The following is a 17,830-nucleotide window of genomic DNA, read 5'->3' on the forward strand; positions in this document are numbered from 1 at the left end:
ATATATATATATCAGTTGTCTCCAATCTGCACAGTAGAGTCAAATCTAAGATTGGTTTAGCATCTTAAAAGATTCTGAGCAGAGAGTGGTGGTACAAACCTGTAGCTCTAGCTACCCTGGAGGCTGAGATGGGAGGATTCTGTGTCAGCATTAACACAGAAAGTGGAAAATACGTTACTTCACAGGGAAAGCTGTGATGTTTCTCAGAATATCTTTTGCATAATTGAAAAAGCACTAGCTGAGCATTTACTGAACTTTTGATATGTGCAGAGATAGTTTTTACATATATGACTTTAACATTATTACCTCATTTAATTTAAAATTTGCATGTATTAACTTTTTAAGCCCTCACTAGAAACTTGGAAGGTTGATACTACTATCAGTATTTTCATTTTACACATGAGAAGACTAATGCCTTGAAATGTTGAATAGTTTGCTCAAGGATAATACAGCTCAGCTGTGGTATGGCAGGGGTTTGAACCAAGGCAACAAGGCCTCAGGGTCTGTGTCGAAGGAACTGCACTACCCTGTGGTGACTCCTCGCAGGGAAGTAGCTGTATAGTCAGTCTGAGTCAGTTATAGGTCCACTGAAGGAGGGTGTTACAGAAATTCAACTCCTGGGTCCCAAGCTTCACTACCCTACTTAGCAAAAGTTATTTAATTCTCTCTCTCTTTTCTTTTTTTTTTGGTACCGGGGATCGAACTTGGGACCTTGCTCTTATGAGGCAGGCGGAGGCACTGCTGAGCTAAATCCCCAGCCCTTCGTTCCCTAGACCTCAGTTTGCTCACCTATAAAATGAGCATCATGATCATCATCATCATCATCATCATCATCATCATCATCATCATCACCTTCTCACAGAGTTACCATAAGGATTAAATGGGGAGATTCAATCAAAATGTTTAGCATAGTGATTGATTTGCCTAGAGCAGGCTGAATTTGTCGGCTTTCTTCTTGCCGAGACATGATCTATAACACCCACAACTTGGAGGAGCCGCTTAATTTGCTCTGGCTCCAAGGCAGAAACATGGTGGATGGGTGGAGCAAAGCTGCTTAGTTCATGGAGGCCAGGAAACCTGAGAGGAACAATTGAGGGACCATATATAGTACCAAAGGCCACACTTCCATAACCCACCCTCACACAGTAGTGTGCGCCTTTAATCTGCTAGGCATTTCTTGATCCACTGAAGCTGATTTATCAGGGTTAATTGTCACATAGGCTTTGAGTAAATGTTGGCTGCTATTATTTTCTGGTCTATCTGACCATCACTCTGTCAATAGTTTAGGTGCCTTGTGTACATACATTTTAACTGTCCTTCAAGTTCTTATTTGCTGATTCTTGGGGTTGCAGGACCCCATTAGAAGTTGGCCCTTAAATAGAAGTTTCCTGAACATTCTTGAACAGTTGTTTGAAAAGAAGATAATTAGATAGCTTGTGGTGAATGAAGTCTTTATAGAAATGGTCACTTCAAATTTCTCTTTGGGGAGAACTTTTACATAGTTGGTAATTGATGGGAATGAGGAGTTTTTTGTTTTTTGTTTTTGGTAACGGGGATTGAACTCGGGTCCTTGTGAATGAGGAGTTTTATTTAGAGTTTGATTCAGGTGTCTCTGCTCATTACCCAAGAGACCTCTGTAGTGTCATCACATTTGTTGCACAGTGGTTATGGTGGTTAAATGATAATAAGCTTGATTAAAGCAGAAGAGTGCATTTCACAAAACAGAATTTTGAGCAAACACAAACATATAAACATGTCTCCCCTGCCCTCCCCACGGTATGCTCAAACAGGTGACAGGCAAACATTTCACCTTTGAGCCCTGGAGCGTTCAGTTCTGTCTGTTTCAGTCAGATTTATTTATTTATTTATTTGTATCTGTGGTACTGGGGATCAAACCCAGGGCCTTCATGCTAAGCTACATTCTAACCCTTTTCATTTCTTATTTTGTGACAGGGTCTCAGTAAGTCACAAAGTTGTGCAGGGTAGGCCTGAACTAGCAATCCTTCTGCCTCAGCCTCCTAAAGTGCTAAGACTACAGGAGAGTGCCACCACTTCTAGTCAGATTTACACCTAGTCCATTTTTACAAGAACTGGGAGGAGGGATTGGACGTTGCAGAAACTCAGGTGTGTGTACTGAGGCCCCACTCGAACCTCTCTCAAGGATTGTGTGAAGCTTTTTCTTTCTCTTCCTTCCTTCCTTCCTTGCTCTCTCTCTCTCTCTCTCTCTCTCTCTCTTTCTTTCCTTCCTCCCTCCCTCCCTTCCTCTCTTTCTTCCCTCATAGTTATTTTGATATTTCTAAATATCAAGCAATTTGAGTTTATCACTAAAAAAAAAAACAAATGAAAGAACCATAGACGGACAATAACTTGGTGTTCGCCCCAGTCTCCATACCTGGCCAGCTGGTTCCAAGGCAGCAATATCATGGTAGAAGGGTGTGATGAGGGAAAGCTGCTCACCTCATGGCAGTCAGCAAGCAGAAAGAAAGGGGAAAAACTGAGCGAAAAGGGCCAAGGACAGCCTATGAAAACATGCCCCTAGTGATCCACCTCATTCGTTCAGGCCCCACATCCGGATAAGCCGGTTGAGCTATGAGCTCCTGAATGGGCTAATCCACTCGAAGTCAGAGCCCTCATGATCCATTTGGTCCTCAGATTCCGTCAGCTGGCAATCAGGTCTTCAAGACAGTGAGACTTTGAGGATATTTTGGGTCCCACACACAATGTGTCTATCTCTAGAGGAACCAAATATGAAATCACATATTTTTAAAACCACAAAAATAGTACTTATATACTGTAGGAATGTGAGAAAATATAATCAAGCAAAAGGAAGAAAATAGTATAACTAAATCTGGAAGGAACACATTGTACATATATTGTGAGTTTTAATTATTGGTCATCAGAAACAACTCTCTTTTCCCTTTTCCCCAAATGGAAATTCTTTGATTTGTTTTCTCTGGTAATTAAAAAAAAATGCAGCCAAATCCTGTTTTCCTGAGATAAACTGTAAATTATTGTGTCTATTTTTCCCAACTAGATATTTAATGTATTTAAATGTCAATGAAAACATTTTACATATTATTTTTAAAATTGCTTTTTCACTAGTGAAATTACAAATGTTAAAAAGACACAAAATATACCTTTTCTACTGCAGAAAAATAAAGTTGGGATGAACAAAGTATAAAAATGATAATTATATCTATTTCAACTACTTAAAAGCTACTGTTAGCACTTTGGTGTACTTCCTTTTATGTTTAAAAATTCATGCAGTACCTGTGTAGATAATGAATTTAGGAATGAGATCATACTGTATAAGCTGTTTTCTGTTTTTTGGTACTGGGGATCAAACTCAGGACTTTGTGCTTGTGAGGCAGGTGCAACAACACTGAGCTAAATCCCTGGCCCTTAAGCTATTTTCTAATTATCTATCACTTATCAATATTCCATGAGCACTTTTCTATGACAGTAAATATTAGAAAATATTAGGTTTGGGTGTAGCTAAGAGATAGAGCACATGCTTAGCATGTGAAAAGTTCTGGTTCAATACCCAGCATACATTCAAAACATTGTTAATAACTATATCCAAGACTTTTAATCACCTTCCTATTAGATCTTTTATTTATTTATTTATTTAGTACGGGGATTGAACTCAGGACCTTGCGGTTGCGAGGCAGGCATGGTGCCACTGAGCTAAAACCCAGCCCCTTTTAATTATTTTTTGATTAAAAATCACAATTACAATGACACCATCATAAATATCCTTATAGTTAAACCCTCGAGCATATCCATTATTATTTTCTTAGGATGAATTTTCAGAAGTAGGCTTATTGGGCTATGGGTTTATACCTTTTTGTCAGTTTCATAAATGATGCCAAATTGCTGTCCTGAAGAGTTTTACAAATGCATATATTACTGATCTCCCAGGAGAAGACAATGATCGTTTCTTTAGTTTTCAACAACCATGTTTATTGAATTAAAAAAAATCTTATTACCACAGAATTTAATTACTCATATTTCTAGAGCTCCTTCACCATACCTTTCACTTTTTGAAAAGTTTTTGAAAGCTGTGTGAAAATGGTTTCCAAGTTTTGGAGGTGAAATTGTTAAAACTGCCATCATTAGAGAGAATTAAGCATTTAAACATGTGAGCTTCTCGCATATAAATTGTACTTTCTTCTTCCTAAGAATTTCAAAGTGTGCTTAAGTTAATGTGTTTCTGTAAAATATTAATAATCACACTGAAGTCAAACCCTTACATTTTACCTGTTGTGGTGAAATCTCATCTCCAGGCTGTGTTACTATTATGAGTCCTGACTTCTTTTCCTACGTCTGATTTTTTAAAATGTCTTTTCTCTCTTCTAAAGGCTTTTCAGATGTGAACTCTTGGCACTTTCGTTTCCGCTGGTCTGGGGGTGCCCCCTCTGAGCTCCTGAGGAAGTTCAGAAACTATGAAATATGACATGCCCTCCTCCTGGAGAGGGAGAGCAAGTCTGTGACCTGTGCTGTTGGCACATCTTACAACTGTCATGCTTGTGAATCTATTGCTCAGAATCGATCGCTTCCTCCAACTTTGAACCCCTCCTCACACTGTGGCTGTTTTGGTATGGCTTTTGGCGCTGGGAATTGAACCTAGGCCCTTGTGTATTCTCTACTCCCCAGCTCCACAATGTGTGTGTGTTTTTAAGTGTGAAAAGTTTTAGAAGACTAGTTTCTTTCCATAATGAATAAATTAAACTTCTTATGTCTAAGTAAGTTGTATGTGTTTTTCTGTTAATACTATTTATAGAAATACATTTAAAAATTAGTCTCTGTATTTAAATATTTTATTGGTATGCCATCATCTCTATTAGTTAGTGCTGGAGGTACACATCATGTGTTCTGACTCTTTAGTTAGGTGAGATTACTTGTTTTAACTCCATGGAGTGAAATAAACAATTTTCCCAAAGTTTGTAACTGTATTTATAATTTAATTGCATTTAAAAAATATTTTGGGTAGTTATTTCTACTTTAATAATTGTGAATTTAAAAGATCGTGAGTTATTTGAGGAAATGTTATGTTTTTAGCAAGATTTCTTATATAAGCAAAGGATAAACCTTTTTTTAGCAAATGATAAATTTATAAATTATGTTCTAACTATGACAATAGGCCTACTAGGTAACCAAAACTCATTGGGTTCAGTTATCGATGGTCATATGTAATCTATGGTTGTTTTGTACCTTTTGAGCAAGTGAATGGAAAATTAAGAAAAAAAGATTTTGGAAGCTGGGTGTGATGGCACATGCCTATAATCCCAGCACTATGGGAGGCTGAGGCAGAAATCTTGCAAGTTCAAGCCCATCCTTAGGAATTTGGCAAAACTCTGTCTTAAAATAAAAAAATAAAGAATTGGGGCTATAGCTCAGTGCAAATGCCCTGGGTTCATTTTTTAGCACCATAAAACAAAGCAGAACATATTTTGAGCAGATGTCCCTTAGTCAGTGACATAGTTTTCATTGGCCTAATAGCAAAATGAGATGAAATAAAAACATAGCAAACACTGTGGTCTCAATATTTATGGCCACAACTCATATGTTGGAATACTCCTGGGAGTCCCAGAGATGGAGTTAGGAGGTAGAGCCTTTCTGAGGTGATTAGGTTTGTGAGCTTGGAGCCTTCATGAATGAAATGTGTGGTCTTAGAAACATGGAGAGAGAGGGGAGAGAGGAGAGAGATTTCAGAGTGCCCTTAGCAGACAACTACATCTGCCTTGACCTTGGAGTTCCCAGTCTATAGGTTTATTTAGGATTTCCCTTAGTTAGAGGGTGTCTGTTTTCCAGAAATTATGTCTTCCTACCATTGTGGTTTCAAATGTGCTTCCTTTGATGAAATGGTCTCCGAGTGGATTGTTATTAGTTTGCTGGGGCTGCTATAACCAAACAGCATGGACTGGATGGCTTGAGCAACATTTCTCAACAGTTCTAGAGGCTGGAAGTCCAAGATTAGTGTATTGGGAGGTTTTTGTTTTTGATTTTTTTCCCCCCAAGACTGCTCATGTCTGGCAGATGGCCACCTTCTTGCTGTAGGTTGACACGGCCTTTGCTCTGTTGCATACATGGTCCCAGGGTCTCTTCTTCCTATGAGGCACGAGTCCATTGGATCAGGGCCACCTTCATGCCTCATTTCCACTTCTTTACACCTTTAAAGAATGTATCTCCAGGGCCAGGGATTTAGCTCAGTAGTACCACTGCCTGCTTCTCAAGAGCAAGGACCCAAGTTTGATCCCTGGTACCCTCCCAAAAAAATGTATCTCCAAATAAGGTTATGTTCTGAGGTACTAGGAGTTTGGGGCTTCAACTTGTGAATTTTAGGAAAACACAATTCAGTGTTCATAAAATAGAGGCATTTTTTAAAAAAGTAGTACAACCTTTACCAAGACCTGGCATGTAAAGGTACAAGATCCCAGTAATGAATGTAACTGTACTGTCTACCTAGAATGTACCAATAAATTCAATTAAAAAAAAAAGATGTACCATTGGATAGACATCTTACATTATTGAAAGGATCCAACCGTGCCAACCGTGCCAATGACAAATGTGAAGGGCCTCATGACCAAAAAAAAAAAGGACTGCTGTAGGAATTGGACAAATGGATTTATTTATAGTTTCCAATAACCATGGCTTCCATAGATTACAGAATTCCTCTGGACTTTTGTTTTCTTCATTTCCAATATGAGACAATTTTCACTGAATGATTCTATGGTCTTTTCCAGTGCTTGAACTCTCTAAATGCTCTAAGCAATTCCAAATAAATTACAGGGATTTGTAAAGGAATTCCGAAAACAAAAATAGCTATAGCTGATGTGTTCAGGGCTGATTTCCCAAGGAGCTAGGATTTGAGTTGGTCTTTGACAGAGCCTGGGATAGGTGGAAAGAGGACAGGTATTAAAATATTAAAGTTTTTAAAAAAAAAGTAGTACAACCTTGAGTTGGTTCCTTTAATTTTATTCAATTTTTTACCATTTTGTCGAACTCAAAAGTCAGGGCCAGCAGTTTATACAGAATTATTTTTTCTCAATATTTTACTATTTCAGTAAAACATGGCTTAGCATTGTTGCCATTTTTGCAAAATTTATTCCCAAAACAGAAAATACATGCCCAAAATATAGCATGCTAAGTTAGTAAAATGAACTTTTGGATGACAATCTCCTATCATAATGCCTGCTTGGCCCATGTAGGTATTCAAATAAATATTGTATTGAATAATGACTTTCTGAATCCAAGAATCAGGGTTTTTCATACATTTTCTATCCCCCTAAGTGATTTAGAGCACTAATGACTTTTGATGACTTGTCAAATGAAAAAGCACTCCCAATCCCATGTGGATCTGTTTTTATTACACTTACTTCCCAGTTGTTGACAAGATTGAGTACTTGGCGCTTGTTTAGATTTCTCTCTCATGATGCCTAAAGCCTCCAAATAAGAAATGAGGAAAAGCTGCACTTTATTTGGCAGTTTATGATAGGTCAGGCTCCTGCGAAGCACTTTATACACTTGATCCCATTTAATATAGCAGGAGACCTTTTACCCTCACACACTTGAATACCGATTTGAACTCAACATTTAAGAAGGAAGAAGACTGTATTTCAATTGCATAGCTCTTTGAATGGGTAGAGTAGGAGGAAAACATAATTTTTCTGCACAAATTTGTTTTGAATTCCTGTGTGTCCAGCACAACCACAATCAGATGTGTGCATAGGTGCACACTTTGAAAGCCACTTATTTTTGCAATGTGGCTCAACTTCACATCATAGCAAACCGATTATAAAAGGATAACTTTACATAAATATTATTAAGATATTTAATAGTGGTGTAGTGGATTAGTTTCCCTTATATTTGATAATGAACGAATGAGGCACATATTTCTTGAGAATGTTATCATGTGATGAACATTGTCTGTCATTTATGTAGGAGATGAAAATGCTCAAGTCATGTTTGTATTTCAAAGGGAGTCGGTAATAGTGGAGGAAGACAGGTATGCAAATGTCTACAGGTTAAAAGGAAGGAGTATACTGATTTAGTTTATATGTGTAGTGTGCTTAGAACATGACAAGCACTCTGTATTAGTGACTGTTCTTACTAAATGAATATGTATTTAGTCTTGTGGCCTCCTTCAACTCCTTTCTCCCAATTGTCCGTCTTTAAGGCACTCTTTCTGGCATATCTTTTCCTTACATATCTTGTATATTTATATTTATATATGTTTCTGTTCCTTACATCAATTGTAGCATATCTGCTGTTATCTAGCATTCATTTATTTAGTTAGTATATCTTGGAGATTTTCTTGTTTTAGTGTATAAGTGCTATGTTATGCTTTTTACCTGCTGCATAGAATACTATTTTGTGGATGAGCCATAATTAGTCCTCCACTGATGGCTTTTTTATATTTTTGCCATCACCAAATAACACTGTAATGAATAGCTTTGTACAAGGCATTTCTCATATGTGAAGTATATATACTTTTGGTATAAATACCTAGCACTGGAATTTCTGGACCCAAGAGTATGTATGTATGTTTAGAATTTGATTGCCCTATTTGTAAGCACACAGCAAATGCAATTTAGCAGGTTTCAGGGATCTTAGGGCCATTGGATTGAAAACCCCAGGAAACAGTGCTTTTTCATTGAGATTCTTGCTTTTAGTTTGTTTCACTCTAGGCTAGACTTTGTTGAGTGGCTCAGTAAGAAGTGCTGTGCTTAGGGAACAATTTACCCGGCACCTCACCTAAACACTAATACCAAAGAGAGCCCAAGATATAAAACAATAATAAAAGCAAAGTACACATTTCTCCTGGCACCTTCCACACACAGAAGAGAACAGAGTCTTTTTTTTCAGTGCTGAGGTTACTTGCCTCCTGGGCATCCTGAAATGTTGAAATACAATTCTGAAACATTTTGGTTCTTCTAAGTAAAGGGCGCCTCAACAGAGCAATTGTTAAAAAAAAAAGCAAACAAACAAACAAACTAGGCACAGTTCACAATTTCCTATGAATCCAAATAATTTCCAGTCCTCCATGGATGTATTCCCAGCCTGTCAAAAATAGGCCCCTTGACGAGCACATTAGATAAATAAAAAAAAAAGGACTTGCAGATATTTCTTGTAAAGAGAGAGTGAGATAAAGAGATAAGATTGTTTTCCTGCTTATGAATTTTCATATCCTTCCCCTGCCCAGATCTGATGGTGGTTACAATATCAGTCACAGCAGCAAGTGTCAGTGACTAACACAGCTATCGAGAGGGGTCTTTAATTTCCTGGAAGGCAAACACCATTGCTCATTACATCCACATCACAGACTGGAGATGCTGGAACTTCTGGGGAGTCAGCGATGGAGGAAATTACAAAACTGATGCAATTACTGAGAAAATGATGAAATAGCTCACAATGAAAGGCTTCAGTTCCCTTCAATTTCAGGTTTTGTGATATGCATCATTGTGGCCCTATCTTCAGGATTATTACGTCTCTCCTCTTTGTCATCTCACCTTCACTGTGGGGGAATACTTTGCAAAAGGCAGCTTACTTTCGCGCCCCCGTTCTGATTCTTCCAATGTTTTCATTTTGATTATTTCTTATATTAATTGTGGAATGTAGTTTAGTCTGGTAGTGAACTGGCACTTAATCTATTGTGATACTTAGGGCAAATTATTGGGCCCTCTTTTTCAGTTTCTGCTACCTGTGGCTGGATAAAAGGATTTTTCCTTTGTACAACGCAGGATCTTGACAGTGACTCAGGCCCAGACTAAGCTATTTTAGGACCCTGGTGGGAGCCAGAATAGCATGGGAACTGGGGAGGAGTATGTAGGCCACAGTAAAAGCTGGGTACTATTGAGGACAGAGAAGTCATAGATAGAGGATGTCTCTTCTCCAGCACTCCTTTCTGATAACTCTTCCTGTTTTAGTGTTTTAAATAAAGAGGCAGAGATTGAGTAGGGTAGATGACAACTAGGTGCACCTGGCCCCAAACACCTGAACTGTTCGTTCCCTTTCAGCTGACTCTCATGCATTTCTTGATAGCATCCCACCTATGAAGACAGAAGTGAAGTTTCTATATTAAATATTTTTCAAGCTCCCTAGACCAATAGGAGAGGCTCTAAAACAGGATCTCATAGTGATATCAACAGTAACTCCTACCTTGAACCATTTCTGAAGCATTTTCATGTGTATCTTGTTTGAACCTCACCACTTAACATTTTCTTGAGAAATTTATAGCTCGTGTTGCCTTCTAAAAAACCACAACAAATGGAACACATTGTGTGCGTGTGCATGTGTGCGTGTGTGTGTGTGTGTGTGTGTGTGTGTGTGTTGAACCACTGTCGTGTGTGTGTGTGTGTGTGTGTGTGTGTGTGTGTGTTGAACCACTGGTTTCTCAATGTTGGAATCCCCTAGGGAAAATGGAGACGCTGGTTCCCGCCTGCGATATCATAAAATATGTATCTGGTCTTTGTCCTTGTTTCCTGACATATAATTCCCGAAATGCTTGGAATTTCTGCAGCGATGCATCTTTGGGACAGGGACATTGAAGGTCCTGGATACCATTAGGATGGAGATCTGGTCACTGGAAAGACAAACACATGGTTAGAGGGTTGGAACTTTGTTCGTGTTTTTTTTTTTGGTACTGGGGATCGAACTCGGGACCTTGTGCTTGGGAGGCAGGTGACGGCGGAACCACTGAGCTAAATCCCCAGCCCTTTGTTTGCTTGTTTTGTTTTGTTTTATTTTGTTTTTTGAGGGTTGGAATTTGAACTCCACCCTCCAATCTCTGGGGACAAGAGAGGGCTGAGGGTTGAGTTGATTGTCCTGGCCAACAATGATCAAGATGTTTACATGATAAATCCTCCTTAAAACCTCCATTGTCCCCAAAGGACAATGTTGGGGGAGGATACAAGAGATTGTGTGCTCAGAAAGATCATGGAAACTCTGTACTCCTTCCTACATACCTTGCCCTATGCATCTCTTCCATCTGGCTGTTCACCTGTATCCACTGATGGACCTTTATAATAAGTGGGTACACATAAGTAAAGTGTCTCCCTGATTTCTGTGAGCCTCTGTAGCCAGCTGATGGGGGAGGGGCGATTGTAAAAGCTCTGATTTATAGCTGGTTAGTTAGAACCTCAGGACAGGACCTGGGGCACTCAGCTGGCATCTGAAAGGGATGACAGTTTTGTGGGACTGGTCCCTCAACCTGTAGGATCTGACACTGTCTCTAGGTAAATAAGGTCAGAATTGAATTGTATCAGAGAACACCATACTGGGAAAGCTGCCAGAGGATTGATTGCTGTCTGGTAGGAAGAAATGTCCACATGTTTTGGTGACCAGAGGCAAACTGTCCAAGACCAGAGGGCTAGAAAAATGCTTTTTTCCCCTGTACCTCAATACCACCCTACACACCCCACAAATTCTGGTTTCACTGGTATAGGTAAGAAGTTTATTAAATAAATGAGCAGGTTAAGGACTACGGAGTTGATGGGTTCTCCCTTTTTCATGATAGCAGTATTTGTGGGGTCCTTGCTCGGGGGAACTTCTCTTAGGCTCCTACACATGCCAAGGAGCTGTAACCACTGCTGTCTCCATCTTGGCTGTGCTGTTCTTATCTCCAGGGCATGAGACTTTGTGGAGTGCTCCCTGCTGCTGCTGCTGCTGCTATAAGAAGAAAGGCAGCCTCTACTAGCAGCTTCTCTTGAACACTTTGCAGATCCCTGGGCCTCACTCCTACTCCTGTGGTCGCAAGTCCTGACTGCCTGGACTGACCGGGAGCACAGACCTAGCACGCTCTGAGTTCCCTCCTCTTCTCTCATTTTAGCCCCACCCAACACCTTTTCCTCTCGCAAGTTCAAAGAAGGAACCCTTGAGCAGATGAAAGATGGATTTTGATTGTGTGTGTGTGTGTGTGTGCGTGCATGCACGCGTGCGCGCGTGTATGCAAGCTCATGAGAAGGGAAGATGATGTGTCTAGCCTAGTAGCAGTTGGCTAAAAATACTAGGTGTTAGAAATGCTCTCAGTGTTTAAACAATAGAAATGTGGTACTGAACATTTTAGAAAACTGGAGTTTTTGGTCATATGATGTGAGACCTGCTCATCAGATAATACAACAGAAAAAAGTTGTTAGACAAGTCCTTTACTTCTCTGAGCCTGCTTCCTCAACCAGGAAAATTGTGACTCAAAACCAGTCTGGCTGATTTAGAAAGTTCTCTTCAGGTCTAAATGCAAGGACTTGGGGTATATACATCACAGCAAAGACCATACTAGCAGAACCCACACTGAATGGTGTGAGGTGTGGGTTTGAGGGGTCAGCTCTGGGGACAGCACTTACCAGCAGTGTAGCTTTAGGCAAGTTCATTAACCTATCTGTGCCTCGGTTTTTTTCAGCTACTGCCTTTATGTAGGACATAAATACTAACTGTTAATAGTAGCGCTATAGTTGAATGTGGTGTCTCTTGAAAAATTCAATCTGGAATTTAATCCCTATTGTGGTGCTCTTAAGAAGTAGGGCCTTGAACATTAAACTTGCTGGAAGGTAAGATAGGCAGAACTCTGGAAGACATTGGTATAGGAAAAGACTTTATGAACAAATCCTCAGTAGCACGGGAACTAGCAGATAGAATCAACAACTGGGATCTCATCTTACTAAAAAGCTTCTGTACTTCAAAAGAAACCATCAGCAGAACTAAGAGACAATCTACAATGTGGGAAAAAATTTTTACCAGCTGTTCCTCAGACAAAGGACTATTATCAAGGATATATAAAGAACTCAAAACAATCAGTCCCCCAAATATAAAGACCCAGTTCAAAAATGGGCATCCGAAATGAACAGACATTTCTCAGATAAAGAAGTAAAAGCAGCAAGAAAATATTTGAAAAAATGTTCCACATCACTGGTCATTCGAGAGATGCAGATGAAAACAACACTGAGATTCCACCTCACCCCACAAAGAATGGCTGCTATCAAGAAATCACACAATAACAAATGTTGGCGGGGTTGTGGGGAGAAAGGAACCCTTCTCCATTGTTGGTGGGAGTGCAGACTAGTGCAACCACTATGGAAATCAATATGGAGATACCTCAAAGAGCTTGGACTGGAGGTTCCATTTGACCCAGCCATCCCTCTGCTGGGTATCTTTCCAAGAGAACTAAAAGAATCATATCACAGAGAAGTATGTGCACCCATGTTTAAACCGGCAGAGACGGTAATAGCTAAATCTTGGAAACAGCCTATTTGCCCATCCGCTGGAAACTGGATAAAGAAGTTGTGGTTTTTCTATAAAATGGAATATTACTCAGCCATAAAGAGCGAGAGAATAGATTCATTCATAGGAAAATGGATACATATTGAAGATATACACCTAAGTGAAAAAAATAAGTCATACATGTGTAAATACCAAATAGTTTCCCTGGTGTGAATAATCTGCAACAATGCATAAGATTCTAATAAGATTACATTAGACATTTAGAAATGGGAAGAAAGGAGCTAAAGGTGCAGGGAAGGTGTGATGGGTAGGGGAAGAACAAAAAGGGAAAAGAAAAAAATGTGAGAGAATGAAAAGATGAAAATAAAGTGTTTGTAGATGGGGAGGGGAGGAGGGGGTGAGGGGAGGGCAGAGGTAAGGGGAAAAAATGAGAATCAAGACTTGCCATGTAGAAGTACATGATCCCAGCAATGAATGTAACTGTACTGTATCCCTAAAATGTACCAATAAACTCAATAAAATTAAAAAAAAAAAAAAGAAGTAGGGCCTTCTGATAAGTGATTATGCTGTGAGAGCTCCTCAAAGGGGCTTCAGAAAGAGTGCACCACCTCTTGTTCTTCTGTTCCTTTCACCAACTGAGGACACAATGTCCCCCGCCCCCGATGGTGCAACACCAAGGAGCCATCTTGGAAGGGAATCTGGGCCCTCACCAGATACCAAACTTGTGGTGTCTTGAGCTTGGGCTTCCAGTCTCCAGAACTGTGAGAAATTTCTGCTGTCACCAAGTTATCCAACCTGTGGTATTTTGTGAGAGCAGCACACATGAAGTGAGTCAAGGAGCATCTGAGAAGGAAAATTACAGGGTGATGAAAACTAATTTTTTCCCATCAACATCTATCCTCTAGAATCATGTTCCTGCTTTATCCAGGAGCTTGTTACAAATGCAAATTCTTGGACCCACTCACACCTACTGAGTCAGAATCAGTAAGTGATAAAGCCCAGGATATGTTTCAATAGCTTCTCTAAAGGCTTCTCATGCATGCTAAAGCTTGAGCAGGATTGTCCTAGAACCTTGCTCTCCAAAGTGTGGTCCAAAGCCGGGTGTTGTCATCAGCACCTAGGGACTCAGCATCTTGGGCCCTACTCTGGAGCTGCTAAGTAGTAGTCTATGTGTTAGCAAGATCTCCAGTTATTTCTATGCAGGCTGAGTCTAGAGAAGCACTGCCCTAGAAATACATCTTTAACATGGTAGCCAATAACCGTATGTGCTACTAAAATTAAATTAATTAAAATTAAATAAGGTTAGAAATACAGGTCATCATTCATACTAGTGACATTTCAAGTACTCACTAGGCACATGGGACTAGAGGTCACGGTGTGGGCTGTAGAACATTTACACAATCTCAGAGAGTTCTGTTGGACAGTGCGCCTCTAGAGTAGTCACCATTTTTCTCCTTTGCGGTGTTGGGGAATTGAAACTCAGGTGTCATGCATGCTAGGTGGATGCTATGGCAGCGAGTGACACCGGCAGCCCGCCATCATTCCTTATAGTCACAGAGTATCTGGGTGGAACAGACTGCTTGGGATAAGGTTATCACACTCTGCTGTTCACATGTGCCAGGAAGATAAGTTGAATGAACGAGGCAGGCCAGTGAAGGGCTGTGAGGACAAGCACCATTGAAGTGGCTCGTGATGCTCAACCTCCTTGCTGGGGCTACAACGGGGAGGACTGGGGACATGGTCACCTGGGAAAAGCGTATTTTGATCCAGCTAATAGTTACCATGGAGGCTGGGTCCAGGTCAGGCTGGAGAGTTCTATTTTTGTTTAGGAAGCTAGAAATCTGGATTCTTAAATTTTGATATCTATGGCTGGGGAGTAATTCTGTGGCACGTCCCTTGTCTCATGCCTGTGGGCTTTTGGTTTTGAACCCCAGCACTGGAAAAAATTTTTTTAAAAAAAATTACTAAGTCAAAATTTTAAAAATGCTGTAGTGGCCAAGGAAACATTTTTTGCAGGCTTAATTTGATGTTGGCGTTGCAACTCAGAAGTCTAATTGGCTGGTTCTGCTTTGCCTGGGTCAGTTGCTTGCCTTATGTATAGCTTCCTTTCTGCCTTTATTTCTTCTTTCTTCTCTTTGATTTCTTTTCTCTGATTTCTCTTCCCCTTTCTTCTCTTCTTCCTCTAAATTTTTTTCATTCGATAAACATCTCTTGGATGGATTTCTCTTTGCCAGGCATGATGCTGAGGACTCAGGACACAGAGATGGGTCAGGTTATGGTTGGATCTAGTTTGTCTCCCAAAGGTTCACTGTTTGCTGAAAGCTTGGTCCCAGAGTGTTGGTGTTGAAGGTGGTTCAACAATTTGAGGAGGTGGAGCCTAATCTGGGTGTGGTGGAGCATACCTGTAACCCCAGGATTTGGGAGGCTGAAGTAGGAGAATCCAGGGTTTGAGGCAGACAGCCTGAGATACACAATGAGACTCAAACACAAAGCAAAACAAAACAACAGCAACAACAAGGCAGAGCCTAGGGAGATGTAGTTAGGTCGAGTTGGGAACATTATTGTTGGAAGCAGTGAATGTTGTTCTTGTGGGATCCTGGTTAGTTCTCATGAGAGGTTTTTTTTTTTTTTTTTTTTTTTTTTTTTTAATAAAAGAGATAGACTGGCTTTTCCTCGCTTTCTGGCTTTTTGATTCACCAAGTGATTGCTTCCTCTGCCATGTGCTCCTACCCTGATGCCACCCACCACAATGTGGCACAAACAGGGGAGATGTTACCAGAGTTGACGCCATGCTGTTTGAATTTCAGACTCTGAAACTATGAACTAGGTAGGCTTCTTTTCTTTGAGTTACTCAGCATCAAGTATTTTGTTACAGTAACAGAACACAGACATACAAACCAACATTATTTCTCACCCCAAAGAGCCCTTCAGACATAAATGTAGACAATGACAATGTAATCTGAGTAGTGCTGTTGAGACATGTTCAAAGCCCTATAGAGTGGTGAATAAAAGAATAAGCCACCTTCTGGGAGAGGATCACAGAGGCCTTCATAGAAGGCAGGCTAGCTGATCTGGGTTTTGGAACAAGCATAGAAGTTCTTCAGAATGAAGGGCTGGGATAAGAGTAGGAAAAGGTATTTTTCTTTTTTTTATTCATTAATTTTATTGGTACATTTTAGGTATACAATACGATGGCATTCATTAGCAGGAATTTGTACCTTTACATAATGTATCTTGGTTCTTATTTTTTCCCCAATCCCCTGCCCTCTGTGGACCCCTCCACCCCTCCCTATTTATAAAGACTTTGTTTCCATTTCTCATATTTATTCCTTTCCCCTCCCCCTCTGACTTTCTCTCCCCTTTCGACCTTTTCTTCCTATGGAAAAGGTATTTTTCATGGAAAGAACAGCTTGGAAGTTTGACAGTGCTCAATGTATTTAGCCATAGAAAACTTCTAGGTGGCTAATACATATTGTACATAAAGTTGCTTATAACACCTGCTGTTTCAGAAATCTGTCAGCCAGCTGCTCCCCACCATTGCTTGAGCTACCTCTCCACTTCCCAGCTCTGCTCAGCTTCCCTCTTTTCCACTCACCAAGATCTATCTCCATCCACTTTTTTTTTTTTTTTTTGGTACTGGGGATCGAACTCAGTAACTTGTGCTTGCGAGGCAGGTGAAGACGTCCATCCACTTTTAATTCTGGTCACTGAGAGCAGCTCAGCAATCCGCCAACCCTTACTCCCACACTTGTTTCAGTAAGTAACATTGTCTGGTACTCAACCAGCCAGAAGGAGAAAAAGATGCAGAGGTTTTTAGTGCACCTCCTAGGAAGGCACTCTAAATACCAGGGACTTTGAGGATGTTATTTGGGTCCTGATTCAACAAACTTAAATAAAACTGACTCAAATAGTAATTTGAATACTGACTAGGTATCGATCAACATTTTAAGGTGTAATATTTTTGTGGCCACATTAAAACAGACTCATCCTTAGAGATATATCAGATATTTTAAGGATACGAGGTCTAAGTTTTCAGGATAATAAAAGGGAAGGGGAAGTGGATGGAGGTACTGACAAAACAAGTCTGTCAGAGTTGATGATTGTTGAACTTGGAAGTTGTGCACGTAAGGATTCATTGTACCAGCCTCTACTTTGTATGTTTGCATATGTATTATGTTTGAAATACATAATTATTGGTTGAATTCTGTTCCCTGCAAAGATATGTTGAAAATCTAATCACTCAAATATTCCCCACTTCTGAAGGTGACCTTATTTGGAAACAAGGTCTTTGTGGATGTAATCTAACTAAAATGATGCTGGGCATGGTAGCACACACTGGTAATCTCCAAAACACTCTGGAGGCTGAGGCAGGAGGATTGCTGGGAGTTAGAGGCCAACCTGGGCTATGTAGTGAGATCTGTCTCAAAAACCAAACCAAACCTAAAAGAAACAAAACTCCGCAAAACCCCCCAAACCCAAAACAAAAAACCAAAAAAGCTCAGATAAGGTCCTTAGGGTGGCCTTTACTGCATGATCTTTATACAAAGCAGGAAATGTGGATAAAGGCACACAGGGAGAGCCATGTGAGTGATGGACAGATGCAGACTGGAGAGAC

General features: G+C 40.1%; 1 protein-coding gene across 8 annotated transcripts in view; it reads left to right on the forward strand.

Moving 5' to 3' along the window:
* The window catches only part of Dnajc12 (DnaJ heat shock protein family (Hsp40) member C12), a 61,679-nt gene that overhangs the window by 32,947 nt on the left and 10,902 nt on the right, over positions 1–17,830 (forward strand). Inside the window, exon 5 of one of the 8 annotated variants that reach the window (XM_010605482.2) lies at positions 4,362–4,713. The exons of 4 other annotated variants lie outside the window; for them this stretch is intronic. In XM_010605482.2, coding sequence (XP_010603784.1) covers positions 4,362–4,456 — 95 coding nt within the window. In that variant the 3' untranslated portion in view covers positions 4,457–4,713. Of the gene's footprint in view, positions 1–725; positions 1,914–1,953; positions 2,239–4,361; positions 4,714–17,830 lie in introns of those variants that run through there. 3 more of the 8 variants (XM_033766560.1, XM_010605506.2, XM_010605497.2) reach the window with 3 other exon arrangements.

The sequence above is a fragment of the Fukomys damarensis genome, unplaced genomic scaffold (genome assembly GCF_012274545.1).
Source record: "Fukomys damarensis isolate Sample0158 unplaced genomic scaffold, DMR_v1.0_HiC HiC_scaffold_20, whole genome shotgun sequence".
In the NCBI taxonomy this organism is placed as follows: Eukaryota; Metazoa; Chordata; class Mammalia; order Rodentia; family Bathyergidae; genus Fukomys; species Fukomys damarensis.